General features: G+C 45.6%; 1 protein-coding gene across 5 annotated transcripts in view; it reads right to left on the bottom strand.

Moving 5' to 3' along the window:
• Positions 1-271: 271 nt before the first annotated feature.
• LRRC4B (leucine rich repeat containing 4B) overlaps positions 272-19,310 on the bottom strand; it is a 289,691-nt gene continuing 270,652 nt past the window's right edge. For all 5 annotated transcript variants that reach the window (XM_077249338.1, XM_077249339.1, XM_077249342.1 and 2 more), the window contains one exon: positions 272-3,433. In XM_077249338.1, the coding sequence (XP_077105453.1) occupies positions 1,450-3,375 (1,926 nt within the window). In that variant the 5' untranslated portion in view covers positions 3,376-3,433 and the 3' untranslated portion in view covers positions 272-1,449. The remainder of the gene's footprint in view (positions 3,434-19,310) is intronic.

Below are 19,310 nucleotides of genomic sequence, written 5' to 3'. Positions count from 1 at the left end.
GCTGTGCAGGCGCCGGTACGGTCATTTATTCCAAAGTCGTGGCAGTATCACGACCACAGCGGCATCATTGATATCCCTCCTTGTGCACGGAGGAGGACAGGGAGCTGATAAGGGTCTCCTAATACCTTAGAGGGGGGCTGCACTGTCAGGTTCCCTATATTTGCTAGAACATGATTTTACCATAGGGAATAGTGCAGAAATGATGTGTCCGTGTGTCAGAGGTCGACCATTTTTAAAATGTCCTTTTATACATCTCAATCAGCACAAAGACTGTCTTTTTCTTATTTTTATTATACTTTTGTTGCAGACTCCTGGCAATGGCCCCAACTTCGCTTGTTACTTTCTGCCTCGATAAAGAGCCACACACAAATTATCTTTTCTGTTCTTATAACAAGAATACATTTCCCACCCAATCAAAATCTTCAAAAAAAAAAAAAAATTTTAAATCAACTAATCACCCACCCAAGAAAAAAAGGAGGGAGGACTTAAAAAGTTCATGATAACCTCATTATTTCACACACCTTACACTTTTGATAGAAATCCAGATAAAATAACTGGCCCAAATATTCCTGTTGCAGAACTTTCAAAATCGTAACGTTCTCCGCGCTCCTTTTCAAAAACAAAAATATTTAGTAAAAACTGTTTTTTTTTCTTTTTTTTTCTTTTTTTTTCAGACAGTTTTTATTTTATGTAAAGTTCTGAAGATAATTGGCACATCTGTAAAGGGTTATATGGCACAGTACCTTTGAAAATAAAGTTCTCTTCAAGGTTGTAAACACCTCTTGATATTTAATTTTTTTTCTTAAAAAAAGTGTAATGAAAATCCTCAGAGAAGGACGGTGATATCAAGTGGCAAGGTACGAGTTTCTCACAATCCCTTCCTGTAATACTCACATCTGACTTATTACACATTGTCCAAGTTGCTATTACAAAGGAACCAAATTACAATCACTGGGGCCCGTGCGGTGTTACTTCTCAGTAATAGCAGGCACCCATGGTCAGGAGACAATGGAAAAAATCTATTACTAGGTGGAAAAAGATGTCAGCTTCGTCACAGACCAGGAGGGTTCAACACAAACTCTCGAGTGACACCATTAAAAAAAATCTCTTGATTTTCCTGTTCTCAACATTTTTGATGAAAATAATTTCAAATAGATTTTACACATAAATAGCTGTACGACAAAATAAGCCTTTGTATACTTTTTTCTTTCCATAACTTTCTCTTGTGTTTTTTTCCTTTTTGTTTTTTAGTAAGATATCAGGTAGTCAGAGAGTGAATAATCGCTTTAGAGTTATCAAAAGAGTCTTCGTATTATTTTACGTCAGTAATTTGGGGCACCGCTATCTTAGGGTGTGTGTGGAAACAGGAAGATGAGCATTGTGTGATAAGAGCCCCAAGATACCACCCTCGTACGGTTTGTAGGTAGGCCTTCTTCTTTCTTGGTGAAGCTAAATTTGGGTTTCTTGCACATTTTCCTTTGAGCTGGTTTTGAACAGAAGGGGTTCATGTATAGAGTTCAGCATGGGGTTTTTGGCACAGTTAAGTGTTCCTGAATTGTTGTTATAATGGGACTTAAATGCTGTATAATGATTAAGGTGGTCATGCTCAATAGCAGGAAGTGCCATATGGTTGTCTCCAGGGGCAGTAGCTGGTATTTCATCTTCCACATTGATGATTTCAATAGTTCGTGTTGGTCCATGATGTTTGTGTAGCTGGTGCTGCTTACGAAGTTTGTAAAATGCAATTAACATAACAGCTGCCATAAATGTGATGGCCACAAAGCACCCAATGATGATCTTGGTTGTCTTCATGACATCATCCAGATCTTTCATGATGTTTTCCGTCACATCAGTTACAGATATAGTAAATGTCTTCTCTGTGGATCGGGTGCTTCGTGGAGTAAGTGATGTGGTAGAATATGTAATCCCCCATTGAACTGTGGTAGTTGGCCCAGGCTCTTTCTCTGCAGGTTTTACTTCTTCTGGGACTGAATCCATAGTTTCCACTGTAACAGTTGTAAAGTAAGTATAATCAGTGGTAGCAGGATCAACTACAGCAGAGACATTGAGAGTAGCAGATGCTGTTGTGTTTCCTGCTGAATTAGTGACCATACATGTGTATTGTCCTGTATCCTGTACTGTAACATTTGTAAAATTCAATGTGCCATCATGTAAAACAGAGATACGGACTCGATAGGAACCATGAGTCATCAATGTCCCATTTGGTGTTAACCAGTTGACAGATGTCATCGATGTACCAGTTCTGCATTTGAGCTCGGCAGCCATACCTTCTGTTACATTGAGGTCAGTGGGAGGCTCCACGATAACTGGGGCATAGCATGTGAAATGACTCTGGTCTAGCTCCCCAATGTATCTAGTTTTTAGGTTTGGTGGTGAATGGCAACGTGCACAACAGGTTGTATTGTTCGGTACAGTCTCTTTTAACCACCAGCTTAACCACAAAACGTCACAGTTGCAATGCCAAGGGTTATGGTTCAGATGTACTCGCTCCAGGCGGTGAAGAGGAGTAAAAAGATCATGTGGAAGAGACATTAAATTGTTATGAGAAAGATTTAATTCCTCTAAAGATTTCAAATCATCAAAGGCATTACGTTCTATAGTGGCAACATGAGCATGCATCAGCCATAACTTTCTCAGGCTTGTCAACCCTTGAAAGGACCCAGGACGAATCATTTCTAGACGATTTCCAGACAACTCTAACTCTTCCAGTCTGACCAAAGCTGTAAGGTTGGGTATATCTTTTAAATTGCACATGCCCAGATTTAAGTATCTTAAGTTTACGAGACCCTCAAAAGCAGCTTCAGAAATGTACTCCAATTTCTTCAGCTCTCCCAAATCAAGTCGTCTCAATGAAGGAACTCGGTTGAAAGCATATGATGGGATACTTTCAATAGGATTGTTTCTTAACCACAGCTCCCGTAGCTTGGAGAGATATTCAAAGGCTTGGGTAGGAACAGTGGTCAAGCGATTATCAAAAAGCTCCAATGTGCTCAAGTTTGGGAGTCCATTGAAAGCGCCAACCTCAATCTTTCGAATAAGATTTTTGCTGAGCTGCAGTATTTCCAAATGTCGTAGGTGCTTAAAAGTGTCTGTTTTGATGACCTGAATATTGTTCTCCTGAAGGTTCAGGTATCGCGTATTAACTGAGATGCTTTCTGGCACTTCTACCAGTTCTTTCCGTGTGCATGCGACTCGACTAGCCTGATTGCTGCAAGAACAGGCAGCAGGACAGGATGTTGGAGATGTTCCTCCCAGGGCCAGAGATGAGACCCATGAGATAAGTAAAACTTGCTTCAAAATCATTCTAAAGATCTTCACACCAAGCATCCTGTGGGTGCAGTGGCTGCTCGTCATCTTCTATTTTCATAGTTTAATGCAATTTTCTCAGGTTTATCATCTCACTTATAAAAGCCTAAAAAAGAAAAGAAATACAAGTTGTGAGAAATCTGGAGAACAGTCCCATACATGTAGCGAATATCATGTGTGTATTTTTAATCGACAATGATACAGTAACGAGCTTTCTATCCAACCCACTGTGATAAAGGAGCACACAGAGATCAGCAGCAGCAAAAACAGAAAGAAGGACAACATATCACCACAACATGACATGAATGAGCAGAATAGGGGAGAACTCTCTATAAAGAGAGGAGAATCTTTGTTTTTAGCACAATATCCTAACTTTTATCAAAAAATATACTTGGCACTCAGGAGAATTTTTTGTAGTGAAGTCAAAACATCATTTATTCAGTGCATCCAGTTCAACATGAACGTTTTCGGTCCAAACATAGGACCTTCATCAGACAGGATTTTTGAATACTGGAATACACAGTGTGTCTGTATGGGCCCACGTGAGGAGCCAGTGTCAGACAAAATCCAGGAGGTATGGTCCCGCCTTATGCAGTATGTGAGAATGCGCTGCCAGAGGGCGAGATGCTCGCTGATGCAGAGAGCGCTTATGCAGTATGTGAGAATGCGCTGCCGGAGGGCGAGATGCTCGCTGATGCAGAGAGCGCTTATGCAATAGACGGGTCTGGGCTGCAGAAGGGCGAGGTACTCGCTGTGGATGAGAGTGCTGATGCTGCAGTGGAAAAAGGCGCCGTACAGAGTGTCCTCCTGGAGGACACTCTGTACGGCGCCTTTTTCCACTGCAGCATCAGCACTCTCATCCACAGCGAGTACCTCGCCCTTCTGCAGCCCAGACCCGTCTATTGCATAAGCGCTCTCTGCATCAGCGAGCATCTCGCCCTCCGGCAGCGCATTCTCACATACTGCATAAGCGCTCTCTGCATCAGCGAGCATCTCGCCCTCTGGCAGCGCATTCTCACATACTGCATAAGGCGGGACCATACCTCCTGGATTTTGTCTGACACTGGCTCCTCACGTGGGCCCATACAGACACACTGTGTATTCCAGTATTCAAAAATCCTGTCTGATGAAGGTCCTATGTTTGGACCGAAAACGTTCATGTTGAACTGGATGCACTGAATAAATGATGTTTTGACTTCACTACAAAAAATTCTCCTGAGTGCCAAGTATATTTTTTGATTTACTACGGGTTGGATACCTAACTTGAGCACCTCCCAGATACCCGGAGTGCCGTGTTCTACTATCCTAACTTTTATCAGTCATAATTTATAAAGTTCTGATTAAGAGTCAAAAGATGCAAAAATGCAGTCATTACTAAAACAAATAAGAAAGCACCATTTATGTAATCCACTATATAATTGTCTAAGGGTCACTTCCGTCTGTCCTTCTGTCTGTCTGTCACAGATATTCATTGGTCGTGGCCTCTGTCTGTCATGGAATCCAAGTCGCTGATTGGTCTCGCCAGCTGCCTGTCATGGCTGCCGCGACCAATCAGCAACAGCCACAGTCCGATTAGTCCCTCCCCTACTCCCCTGCAGTCAGTGCCCGGCACCCGCTCCATACTCCCCGCAGTCACCGCTCACACAGGGTTAATGCCAGCGGTAACTGACCGCGTTATGCCGTGGGTAACTCACTCCGTTACCGCCGCTATTAACCCTGTGTGACCAAGTTTTTACTATTGACACTGCCTATGCAGCGTCAATAGTAAAAGGATCTAATGTTAAAAATAATTAAAAAAAATAAAAAATTATTATATACTCACCTTCCGCCGCTTTTCCCGCTCCTCGCGACGCTCCGGTGACCTCTCCATGCAAGCGGCAGGTTCCGGTGGCAACGATGGTATGGGAGAGGGACCTGCCATGATGTCACGGTCATGTGACCGCGACGTCATCACAGGCCCTGCGCGCCTGCCCGAGAAGGACCTGCCATGAAGTCACAGTCATGTGACCGCGACGTCATCACACCCTGGGAAAGGAAGCTGCCGCCTCCACCGCACACAGGCGACAGAACTACAAGGGGCCCTCGGATCAGAAGGTGAGTATGTTAGAACTACAAGGGGCCCTCGGATCGGAAGGTGAGTATGTTTATTTTTTATTTGTTAACCTGTGACATACGTGGCTGGGCAATATACTACGTGGCTGGGCAATATACTACGTGGCTCTGTGCTGTATACTACGCCGCTGTGCAATATACTACGTGGCTGGACAAAATACTACGTGGCTGGGCAATATACTACGTCTCTGTGCAATATACTACGTGGCTCTGTGCTGTATACTACGTCACTGGGCAATATACTACGTCACTGGGCAATATACTACGTGGCTGGGCAATATACTACGTCACTGGGCAATATACTGCGTGGCTGGGCAATATACTACGTCACTGGGCAATATACTACGTCACTGGGCAATATACTACGTCACTGGGCAATATACTACGTGGCTGGGCAATATACTACGTGGCTGGGAAATATACTACGTGGCTGGGCAATATACTACGTGGCTGGGCAATATACTACGTGGCTGGGCAATATACTACGTCGCTGGGCAATATACTACGTCGCTGGGCAATATACTACGTGGATGGGCAATATACTACGTGGCTGGGCAATATACTACGTGGCTGGGCAATATACTACGTGGACATGCATATTCTAGAATACCCGATGCGTTAGAATCGGGCCCCCATCTAGTATAATATAAACATATGTAAGATAGGACAAGTGATTAAGGTTTGCTGCATTTCCAATAGAAGAAATGTCCCAAATGAGCTCAGATGGGGGATTGCTGTTACTGATAACCAAGGTCTGGTTATGGCCAACACTTTCCAGCACCCATGAATCATCTGCAGCGCCCCAGAGTCCTGGTCGTTGCAGTACTGATGCTCCGCCACTAAGGGGGGCTATGGTACGTCTGATGGCACTGAATGAGTTCACCTGACCAGGTATCACAGACACCAATACACTTCACAGTCTGGCCTCCAGGGGGAGCTAAGGGTGCTATGTATTAGGCCACTCCTCACAATCTGGTAAAACTGGGGGTTAGGTAGGAAGTTAGTCAGAAGCTGACTGGGTTGGAACCAGGCAACATCCTGTGGCAGAGGGTGTTGCAGGGGAAGATTCAGGGGGGTCCCTGTCAGGGGTGGGATCCTGACAGAGGCCTAGCGAACAGAAAGAATGTTACGTGACCGCGCCTGCACTTCATCGCGGCGGTACCCCAAGAAAGGACAAGAAGCGAGGTTTATTGTGCTGAGTGAGAAACGAGATCAACGCAACAAGGAGAAACACCAGTAGGAGTCGTGCTGTAAGACGAGGCAACATCCTAAGGTCTAAGCGGAGCTACGGCCACCAGAGCGAGAGTAAACCTCGATGCCATGGATATGTAAATAGTTAACTGTTTGTTTCCCTGCTTTTTGCTGCTTTAAACCCGACTAGGGTTATTCTTAAAGGGATCCCTTTGTTTACCCGGGATCCCTATTGCTTTTTATTTCTGTTTTTGTTTTCCCTTTCTGCTCCTTTTAACCCCCTATTTGGAAAAGAACTGCTGGATCATGAACACTGCATGATTACAAACTTATTGTAAATAGTTTGCACCTTCTTAAATGTGCTCCCTACTGGTTTTACAAAGAAAAGGACTCTTTGCAAAGAAACTGTTCTTGGAAACAGCACCGGAGTCCTTGCTGTATACGGACTTGCAGCTTGAGAAGTTGCACTACCTCCAAGAGACTTGGTCCCCTCTTAAAGGGGACGTTCACCAATAGCACTTAAAGTCGAATAATGCTTACATGTCAAAGTTATATGTAGATAGCTAGTTAATTGTAAGAAATGCCTAATAATGTGTTAGAGAATGAGGACAGGAAGTGAACCCGTACGGGGTTAGTCGGTGAGTCCTCCTAGGAGCCGTACAGAGATGGCTCAGCGATCCTAAACTGAGAGAAGGTTGATGAGTTCTATACTGTGTATAGTAGCAGAGAGGCAGTAGGCCCGGATGAGGAACGGGGCGGTCCTGCAACAGAGCGAGAGGCAGTAGGGCTGGGGCAGATAGACAGGCGGTCCTGCAGATGTAAAGGTGGAAAATGAAGAAAAGTTGATTAGCCTTATAGTGTTTTATAAGAAGGTCTTTAGTGGATTCAGTGTGTACGTCCTTAAAGGCAACGTTAAATTATTGTTCAAAAAATTTGCACTTAGTAGAATACCCGGTTGGGTAAGAAAAGTTATTTATAGTATGTTATTTAAAGTATTTAACCATGTTTGTAACGTTCAAGTGTCCTCACCTCCCATAAAGGGAAGCTCTGTTCAAATTTGCTTATTGTTATTGCATTTCAAAATTGTATGTCTTTTTGCTGACATGTATTGTTGTTTTCTTCCCAGTCCAGGAGTACTGGATTTAACCGGGGGGAGTGCAGCGCCCCAGAGTCCTGGTCGTTGCAGTACTGATGCTCCGCCGCTAAGGGGGGCTATGGTACGTCTGATGGCACTGAAGGAGTTCACCTGACCAGGTATCACAGACACCAATTCACTTCACAGTCTGGCCTCCAGGGGGAGCTAAGGGTGCTATGTATTAGGCCACTCCTCACAATCTGGTAAAACTGGGGGTTAGGTAGGAAGTTAGTCAGAAGCTGACTGGGTTGGAACCAGGCAACATCCTGTGGCAGAGGGTGTTGCAGGGGAAGATTCAGGGGGGTCCCTGTCAGGGGTGGGATCCTGACAGAGGCCTAGCGAACAGAAAGAATGTTACGGGACCGCGCCTGCACTTCATCGCGGCGGTACCCCAAGAAAGGACAAGAAGCGAGGTTTATTGTGCTGAGTGAGAAACGAGATCAACGCAACAAGGAGAAACACCAGTAGGAGTCGTGCTGTAAGACGAGGCAACATCCTACTGAGGCGCGTAGCCGGTGGCCGGAAACGCCGAGGAAGTATTGAGCTCCAGGCCTTAGTTCAAACCTACGGCAGGACAGTCAGTTATAGGCGGGCTGTCTCACTCAAATCACCTAAGAAGACATAGGGGGCGACAGTTGGAGAGGGGCGACACTAGGGTCCCGGAAGAGCTCCGAGCCTACCCGTCATACGGGTGCGTCCTAGCCATATCATCTGGGGGGACGAAGAAGAACATCAAAATCGAGTTGTGAGGGAACTTCAGAAACAGACACAACAGTTGTGGGGACTATCCCGTAAGCACAGCAGGGGAGGACCACAACACACAAGCGCTAGAAGGTAGGCACAGATTTCCATCTGCAAAGGGAACTCTGGAGGTGCCATCGGACCGGCCGGATTCACGCAGCCCGGTTAACCGTATTCCGGACTGAGGATCCTGAAGCCTTCAGTAAAGAGGTAAAGAGACTGCAACCTGGTGTCCTCGTTATTTACTGCAACCTGCACCGCACCACAACCTCACATCACTCTCCACCTTCATTGGACGCCCCTCAGCAGGGTCACGGGCCGGGTCTAGCCACCGTGACAACCCCAGAACTGAGACAGAGAGGCCCGGTACCGGGTACCCCTCGGCCCTGCGGCAGTGGGGGCGCTCCACATCCATGAATTTTCGGTTTAAGTATGAAATTCTTCAATTTTACTAAATACTAATATGTAAATAGTAGAGGAGATATTGAGTGCGGAAAATAATGCAAAAATGAAAATCTTATGTCCTTCAGGGTTAGTGACAAGTACTACATGAAACATTATTGGTGAGCACTAGTGACTATTCCTGAAAGTACCAGGCTAGTGGCAGATAGCGGACCCGCCTTCAATTGAGCAGTCATTTGTTTTGTAAAGGAGAGAGGCATCACCTGACATGTCTGGCAGTGGCTTATCTGCAGGAGATGATATGACAGTCAGTCCACAGTCACAGTCTACTGGATATCGCCAAGGAAACTTGGGAAGCCGAGGTCACACCGCACTGGAGTGTGATTGAGCATGTCGCCCAGCTGCAAGAAAGGATGGCACATGTAATGCCTATCGTAAGGGAACATCTCCAGGCACAGGAGGCCCATGCGAGGGTATACAACCGATCAGCGAGACTAAGGCAATTCCAGCACGGGGACCGCGTGCTAGTACTTATCCCTACGGTGGAGAGCAAGTTCTTGGCAAAGTGGCAAGGCCCACATGCGATACTGGAAAAACTCGGGGACGTGAATTACAAGGTACACCAGCCCGGTCACAGGAAGCTACACCAGGTATACCATGTGAACCTACTCAAACCTTGGCGGGACCGTGAACTGCTGAAAGCTCCTTGCCTGGGGCCCATCCCGAAGCCAAGTTCGAGTAGGTCGTGATCGCTTAGACCCTAACGCCAGCCCAGAAGGAACAGTGTGGAGAACTGCTGCAGCGGAACACTGACTTGTTCTCGGAGTTAACAGGGCGCACACTGGTCGTGGAACACAATGTGTTAATGGAGCCACATGTAAGGAAAAACCTCAAACTCTACAGACTCCCTGAAGCAGGCCTGGAGATAATCTCCAAGGAGGTGAAGAGACTGCTGGACCTTGGGGTGACAGAGGAATCAAGAAGTGGCTGGTCAAGTCCCTTCATCCTTGTACCAAAGCCCAGTGGCGGTTTTGTAATGACTACTGCAAACTCAATGAGGTGTCCCGTTTTGATGCGTACCCGATGCCCCATGTGGATGAACTCATTGAGCAACTGGGACCCGCAAGGTACATCACAACCCTCGACCTGACAAAGGGGTACTGGCAGATCCCCATTTCCCAGAGCACCAAGGAGAAGACGGCATTCTCGATGCCGGATGGGTGTTTTCAGTACACCAGGATGCCCTTAGGACTGCAGGGGGCCCCAGCTACCTTCCAGAGGGCAATGGATCGAATCTTGGCTCCACATAAGAAATATGTCGCAGCCTACTTGGATGACATTTTGTCATCTTTAGCCCTCACTGGAGCTCACACCTGCCCAAGTAACAGGCGATCCTCGATGCATTGAGGAAAGCGGGGTTTAACATAAATCCAAAGAAGTGGGTGATAGGGAAGGAGGAGGCCAGGTACTTCGTTGGGAGAGGAGAGATCAAGCCCCAGCTGAATAAGATGGAGGCCATTCAGAAGTGGCCTCAACCGCTATCCAAGAAACAAGTGAAGGCGTTTCTGGGGATTGTGGGGTATTACCAGTATTTTATCCCGAACTTTGCCATAATTGCAGCACCATTAACGGATCTCCTTCTGGGACAAAGTCGACGAGGGTGAAATGGACTCCTGACAGAGATGGTGTTTCAAGAACTGAAGCAGGCTGTGTGTAAGCACCCAGTTCTGATTGCACCAGACTTTAGCAAAGAATTTGTGGTCCAGACCGATGTTTTAGTGGGTGGGTTGGGAGCCGTGCAGTCACAGGAAATAAATGAAGAGCATCCCATCCTGTACCTGAGCCGAAAACTCTCTGCTTGCAAGAAGAACTATGCCATAGTTGAGAAAGAGTGCTTCGCTATAAAGTTGGCCGTAGACACCATGAAGTACTACCTGCTAGGTCATAGGTTTAAGTTAGTGTCGGACCATGGACCTCTGCGATGGTAGAGTGAGAAGAAGGGTATGAACGCCAGGGTCACTAGGTGTTTCTTAGCCCTTCAAGACTTCACTTTCCACATAGACCATAGGCCAGAGAAGTTACATAGTAATGCAGATGCTCTCTCCCAAATTCCCTGTCTGATATCTGAAGGTGCCAAAACCCGTGGATTTGAGCAAAGGGGGGGAATATGTGACAGAGTCACTGGCCTAGTATGTGAAGGGAGATAAGTGCTGCTGCGCTTACTGTGGTCAGTGATGTAAAACCCGAGTGTTTTTTCCTCCAGCACACTAAGTGCTGAGAGGGTTAATAGGAACCTATGTTATGGGCTGGTTTTAGTGGACATTCATAGAGTGGGTGGACGGAGGTCCACTGTATCTCCACATGCAGAGTCCCGAAAGGACCTGTTTGAGGTTAAGGTCATGTGACCATCACATGGATGTTAAATACCTGGCCATGAGAGTCAGTGTGTTGATGTGTATTGGGAGAGCAGGAACTCCCACATAGCTCCCGGAGGAGCTGAGGGCAGTGTATAGTGTCTGCAGGTGGACCCTGCAGGGAATAAATGATAAGGACTGTGTTTTTGTTTGTTTTATCATTATCAATGAAAAGGTGCCAGAAAATAACACAAATGACTTGGCACAGCTACAATATTCGAGTATTTCAACACGGTGCCGACTCCAGGGACATGGGTGCCAAATCAAATGAAGAAATGCAAAGAGAATGATCAAATCCACTGGGCGAATAAAGGAATGGCACTCGCCGTCCCATCAAATGTCCTTTACTTTCTTCGCCCAGTGTTTTATCGCTATGCCAGCAAGGCTCTTTTTATTTTGCTGAACCCTGCCAAGGTTTATGCTATCCACAATAAACCAGCAGGTGATTCTCTACCAGAATGGTTCCTGCTTCTACCTGAGGAAGCAGCTGAGTGTGTCAACCCCTTAGGGTACCGTCTCACATAACGATTTACCAACGATCACGACCAGCGATACGACCTGGCCGTGATCGTTGGTAAGTGGTTGTGTGGTCGCTGGGGAGCTGTCACACAGTCAGCTCTCCAGCGACCAACGATGCCGAAGTCCCCGGGTAACCAGGGTAAACATCGGGTTACTAAGCGCAGGGCCGCACTTAGTAACCCGATGTTTACCGTGGTTACCAGCGTAAAAGTAAAAAAAACAAAACAGTACATACTTACATTCCGGTGTCTGTCCCCCGGCGTTCTGCTTCTCTGCACTGTGTCTGCGCCAGCCGGAAAGTGAGCACAGCGGTGATGTCACCGCTGTGCTCGCTTTCCGGCTGGCCGGCGCTCACAGTGCAGAGACGCAGAACGCCGGGGGACAGACACCGGAATGTGAGTATGTACTGTTTGTTTTTTTTTACTTTTACGCTGGTAACCACGGTAAACATCGGGTTACTAAGCGCGGCCCTGCGCTTAGTAACCCGATGTTTACCCTGGTTACAAGCGAACGCATCGCTGGATCGCTGTCACACACAACGATCCAGCGATGACAGCGGGAGATCCAGCGACGAAAGAAAGTTCCAAACGATCTGCTACGACGTACGATTCTCAGCAGGGTCCCTGATCGCTGCTGCGTGTCAGACAGCGATATCGTATGGATATCGCTGGAACGTCACGGATCGTACCATCGTAGCGACAAAAGTGCCACTGTGAGACAGTACCCTAACAATATACACTGCACTGTCCTGTATTTACTGTGGGGAAAAAAAGTTTTTAGTCAGCCACCAATTGTACAAGTTCTCCCACTTAGAAAGATGAGAGGGGCCTCTAGCTGACCACAACTATGAGAGTCAAAATGAGAAAACAAATCCAGAAAATCAACTTGTCTGATTTGGCAAGATTTATTTTGCAAATTATGGTGGAAAATAAGTATTTGGTCACCTAAAAACATGCAAGATTTCTGGCTCTCACAGACCTGTAACTTCTTCTTTAAGAGGCTCCTCTGTCCTCCATTCATTACCTGTAGTAATGGTGCCATGTCGGACGCTGTTCACACTAGGTCGTCCGACAGACAGCGGTAATTCCACTTACATCCACTACACGCTCAGTGGCGTCGGCTAGACTTTATCCAGCTTGCTCGGGGTTAATCTAGCTGGTAATTTGGTTGGAGGCTGGGTCACGCCCACGGCCTTTAAATAGTCGTGCTGGACTTTGGGCGTCGCCGATTATAGCTTGTGTCTTGTGCCTGGTGATTTCGGTCTGGAGTGGTGGTCTAGGAGAAGAAATATCGTATCTGGTGGTGTATTATCCTGTGTCATATTCCTCCTTCCTATATTTGTATTTGTTTTGCCCTGTGCACATTATAGTGTATTCCTGTGTGTCTGCGGCGTGGTGCCTTTTTCTGTTTTCCCTGCCTGTGCTTTCTGTGGGGATTGGTGTGTGGTCTCTTCACTGGGTGGCGGGTGGTGGTTTCAGCTTAGGGCTAAAACAGGAGACAGGGTCAGGCCTGGCGGCCCAGACATGCACACCTTTAGTGTAACTTCTGGGAATGGGACAGACAGGGTTTCCCTAGCCTGAGGGATATCGCATATACACTGCACAGTACCACTGCTCCTGTATATATATACTGCACAGTACCACTTCACCTGTCCTGTATATATACACTGCACAGCACCACTGCTCCTGTCCTGTATATATACACTGCACAGTACCGCTCCCCCTGTCCTGTATATATACACTGCACAGTACCACTCCTCCTGTCCTGTATATATACACTGCACAGTACCACGCCTCCTGTCCTGTATATATACACTGCACAGTACCACTTCTCCTGTCCTGTATATATACACTGCACAGTACCACGCCTCCTGTCCTGTATATATACACTGCACAGTACCACTTCTCCTGTCCTGTATATATACACTGCACAGTACCGCTCCTCCTATCCTGTATATATACACTGCACAGTACCACTCCTCCTGTCCTGTATATATACACTGCACAGTACCACTCCTCCTGTATATATACACTGCACAGTACCACTCCTCCTGTATATATACACTGCACAGTACCACTTCACCTGTCCTGCATATATACACTGCACAGCACCACTCCTCCTGTCCTATATATACACTGCACAGTACCGCTCCCCCTGTCCGGTATATATACACTGCACAGTACCGCTCCTCCTGTCCTGTATATATACACTGCACAGTACCACTCCTCCTGTCCTATATATATACACTGCACAGTACCACTTCTCCTGTCCTGTATGTATATATACACTGCACAGTACCGCTCCTCCTATCCTGTATATATACACTGCACAGTACCACTCCTCCTGTCCTATATATATATATACACTGCACAGTACCACTCCTCCTGTCCTATATATATACACTGCACAGTACCACTCCTCCTGTCCTGTATATATACACTGCACAGTACCACTCCTCCTGTATATATACACTGCACAGTACCACTCCTCCTGTCCTGTATATATACACTGCACAGTACCACTCCTCCTGTATATATACACTGCACAGTACCACTCCTCCTATATATATACACTGCACAGTACCACTTCACCTGTCCTGCATATATACACTGCACAGTACCGCTCCTCCTATCTTGTATATATACACTGCACAGTACCACTCCTCCTGTCCTATATATATATATACACTGCACAGTACCACTCCTCCTGTCCTATATATATACACTGCACAGTACCACTCCTCCTGTCCTGTGTATATACACTGCACAGTACCACTCCTCCTGTATATATACACTGCACAGTACCACTCCTCCTGTCCTGTATATATACACTGCACAGTACCACTCCTCCTGTATATATACACTGCACAGTACCACTCCTCCTATATATATACACTGCACAGTACCACTTCACCTGTCCTGCATATATACACTGCACAGTACCGCTCCCCCTGTCCTGTATATATATACTGCACAGTACCGCTCCTCCTGTCCTGTATATATACACTGCACAGTACCACTCCTCCTGTATATATACATTGCACAGTACCACTCCTCCTGTCCTGTATATATACACTGCACAGTACCACTCCTCCTGTATATATACACTGCACAGTACCACTCTTCCTGTACTGTATATATACACTACACAGTACCACTCCTCCTGTCCTGTATATATACACTGCACAGTACCACTCCTCCTGTCCTATATATATACACTGCACAGTACCACTCCTCCTGTCCTGTATATATACACTGCACAGTACCACTCCTCCTGTATATATACACTGCACAGTACCATTCCTCCTGTCCTGTATATATACACTGCACAGTACCACTCCTCCTGTGTATATATACACTGCACAGTACCACTCCTCCTGTACTGTATATATACACTACACAATACCACTCCTCCTGTCCTGTATATATCCCCTGCACAGTACCACTCCTCCTGTCATATATATATATATACACTCCACAGTAACATTCCTCCTGTCCTGTATATATACACTGCACAGTACCACGCCTCCTGTCCTATATATATACACTGCACAGTACCGCTCCCCCTGTCCTGTATATATATACTGCAGAGTACCGCTTCTCCTGTCCTGTATATATACACAGCACAGTACCACTCCTCTTGTCCTGTATATATACACTGCACAGTACCGCTCCTCCTATCCTGTATATATACACTGCACAGTACCGCTCCTCCTATCCTGTATATATACACTGCACAGTACCACTCCTCCTGTCCTGTATATATACACTGCACAGTACCGCTCCTCCAGTCTTGTATATATACACTGCACAGTACCACTCCTCCTGTCCTGTATATATACACTGCACAGTACCACTCCTCCTGTATATATACACTGCACAGTACCACTCCTCCTGTCCTGTATATATACACTGCACAGTACCACTCCTCCTGTCCTGTATATATACACTGCACAGTACCACTCCTCCTGTCCTGTATATATACACTGCACAGTACCACTCCTCCTGTATATATACACTGCACAGTACGACTTCACCTGTCCTGTATATATATATACTGCACATTACCGCTCCTCCTGTCCTGTATATACAGGTCCTTCTCAAAAAATTAGCATATAGTGTTAAATTTCATTATTTACCATAATGTAATGATTACAATTAAACTTTCATATATTATAGATTCATTATCCACCAACTGAAATTTGTCAGGTCTTTTATTGTTTTAATACTGATGATTTTGGCATACAACTCCTGATAACCCAAAAAACCTGTCTCAATAAATTAGCATATTTCACCCGGCCAATCAAATAAAAGTGTTTTTTAATAACAAACAAAAAAACCATCAAATAATAATGTTCAGTTATGCACTCAATACTTGGTCGGGAATCCTTTGGCAGAAATGACTGCTTCAATGCGGCGTGGCATGGAGGCAATCAGCCTGTGACACTGCTGAGATGTTATGGAGGCCCAGGATGCTTCAATAGCGGCCTTAAGCTCATCCAGAGTGTTGGGTCTTGCGTCTCTCAACTTCCTCTTCACAATATCCCACAGATTCTCTATGGGGTTCAGGTCAGGAGAGTTGGCAGGCCAATTGAGCACAGTAATACCATGGTCAGTAAACCATTTACCAGTGGTTTTGGCACTGTGAGCAGGTGCCAGGTCGTGCTGAAAAATGAAATCTTCATCTCCATAAAGCATTTCAGCCGATGGAAGCATGAAGTGCTCCAAAATCTCCTGATAGCTAGCTGCATTGACCCTGCCCTTGATGAAACACAGTGGACCAACACCAGCAGCTGACATGGCACCCCACACCATCACTGACTGTGGGTACTTGACACTGGACTTCAGGCATTTTGGCATTTCCTTCTCCCCAGTCTTCCTCCAGACTCTGGCACCTTGATTTCCGAATGACATGCAAAATTTGCTTTCATCAGAAAAAAGTACTTGGGACCACTTAGCAACAGTCCAGTGCTGCTTCTCTGTAGAAAAAAAGTGGCTTTACCTGGGGAATGCGGCACCTGTAGCCCATTTCCTGCACACGCCTGTGCACGGTGGCTCTGGATGTTTCCACACCAGACTCAGTCCACTGCTTCCTCAGGTTCCCCAAGGTCTGGAATCGGTCCTTCTCCACAATCTTCCTCAGGGTCCGGTCACCTCTTCTCCTTGTACAGCGTTTTCTGCCACATTGTTTCCTTCCAACAGACTTACCATTGAGGTGCCTTGATACAGCACTCTGGGAACAGCCTATTTGTTGAGAAATTTCATTCTGGGTCTTACCCTCTTGCTTGAGGGTGTCAATGATGGCCTTCTTGACATCTGTCAGGTCGCTAGTCTTACCCATGATGGGGGTTTTGAGTAATGAACCAGGCAGGGAGTTTTTAAAAGCCTCAGGTATCTTTTGCATGTGTTTAGAGTTAATTAGTTGATTCAGAAGATTAGGGTAATAGGTCGTTTAGAGAACCTTTTCTTGATATGCTAATTTATTGAGACAGGTTTTTTGGGTTATCAGGAGTTGTAGGCCAAAATCATCAGTATTAAAACAATAAAAGACCTGACAAATTTCAGTTGGTGGATAATGAATCTATAATATATGAAAGTTTAATTGTAATCATTACATTATGGTAAATAATGAAATTTAACACTATATGCTAATTTTTTGAGAAGGACCTGTATACACTGCACAGTACCACTCCTCCTGTATATATACACTGCACAGTACCACTCCTCCTGTGTATATATACACTGCACAGTACCACTCCTCCTGTCCTGTCTATATACACTGCACAGTACCGCTCCTCCAGTCTTGTATATATACACTGCACAGTACCACTCCTCCTGTCCTGTATATATACACTGCACTATATACACTGCACAGTACCACTCCTCCTGTCCTGTATATATATACTGTACAGTACCACGTCACCTGTCCTGTATATATACACTGCACAGTACCACTCCTCCTGTCCTGTATATATACTGCACAGTACCACTCCTCCTGTTCTGTATATACATATTGCAGAGTACCACTACTCGTGTCCTGTATATATATACTGTACAGTACCACGTCACCTGCCCTGTATATATACACTGCACAGTACCACTCCTCCTGTCCTGTATATATACACTGCACAGTACCGCTCCCCTGTCCTGTATATATACACTGCACAGTACCACTCCTCCTGTCCTGTATATATATACTGTACAGTACCACTCTTCCTGCCCTGTATATATACAGTGCTCAGTACCACTACTCCTGTCCTGTATATATACACTGTACAGTACCACTCCTCCTGTATATATACACTGCACAGTACTACTCCTGTCCTGTATGTATACACTGCACGGTACCACTCCACCTGTCCTGTATACACACTGCACAGTACCATTCCTCCTGTCCTGTATATATACACTGCACAGTACCACTCCTCCTGTCCTGTATATATACACTGCACAGTACCACTCCTCCTGTCCTGTATATATACACTGTACAGTACCACTCCTCCTGTCCTGTATATATACACTGCACAGTACCACTCCTCCTGTCCTGTATATATACACTGCACAGTAGCACTGCTCCTGTCCTGTATATATACACTGTACAGTACCACTCTTCCTGCCCTGTATATATTCAGTGCTCAGTACCACTCCTCCTGTCCTGTATATTTGCACTGCACAGTACCACTCCTCCTGTCCTGTACATATACACTGCACTGTACCACTCTTCCTGTCCTAAATATATACTGCACAGTACCACTTCTCCTGTCCTGTATATATACAGTACAGACCAAAAGTTTGGACACACCTTCTCACTTAAAGATTTTTCTGTATTTTCATGACTATGAAAATTGTACATTCACACTGAAGGCATCAAAACTATGAATTAACACATGTGGAATTATATACTTGTCACGATAATGTATAGAATGGAGTAGGATTTTTTCATTTTCCTGCTGTTATCACACATGCTGTGGGCTCTGACCCCCCTTCTCTCTTTGCTTCTGCTGCTGTGTGTGTGTGAATCCCAAACCTCTCATTCCCTCCCACCAAAAGAATGTTTATTGCCCCTGTAGCTGGGGTAGACAATTCTGCCATCTAGTACCAGCTAATACTGGTATAGTCTCTTTCAAAAGACATGAGGTTCTTTGTTCTATTATAGTAAGATATTGGGCCACTGATTTGGGCTAGAAAAATAAGGAGTACATATTGCGAATTTCCATCGGTAGATCTGTTGACCACTGTAAGTGCTAGCAGCTAAACACAATGAGTACAAAGTGTGGATTTCTCTTGAACTGTGTGGAACAACTAGTACAAATGTGGTATCATTAGAAAGCTAATTTCAAAATAAGATGAGTAAGGTGTGTGTCGTTACTCTGCTAGATTCGCGAGCCAAGTTATGAGAATTATAAGTATTGCTGGTAAAATCTGTAACTTTGAGGAGAGGGGAAGGTGCAGGTAAACCAGCCCCTTTAG

This window comes from Ranitomeya variabilis, chromosome 4 (genome assembly GCF_051348905.1).
Source record: "Ranitomeya variabilis isolate aRanVar5 chromosome 4, aRanVar5.hap1, whole genome shotgun sequence".
Lineage (NCBI taxonomy): Eukaryota > Metazoa > Chordata > Amphibia > Anura > Dendrobatidae > Ranitomeya > Ranitomeya variabilis.
The sequence above is the reverse complement of the archived record's forward strand: the minus strand, read 5'-3'. Positions and strand labels throughout refer to the sequence as shown.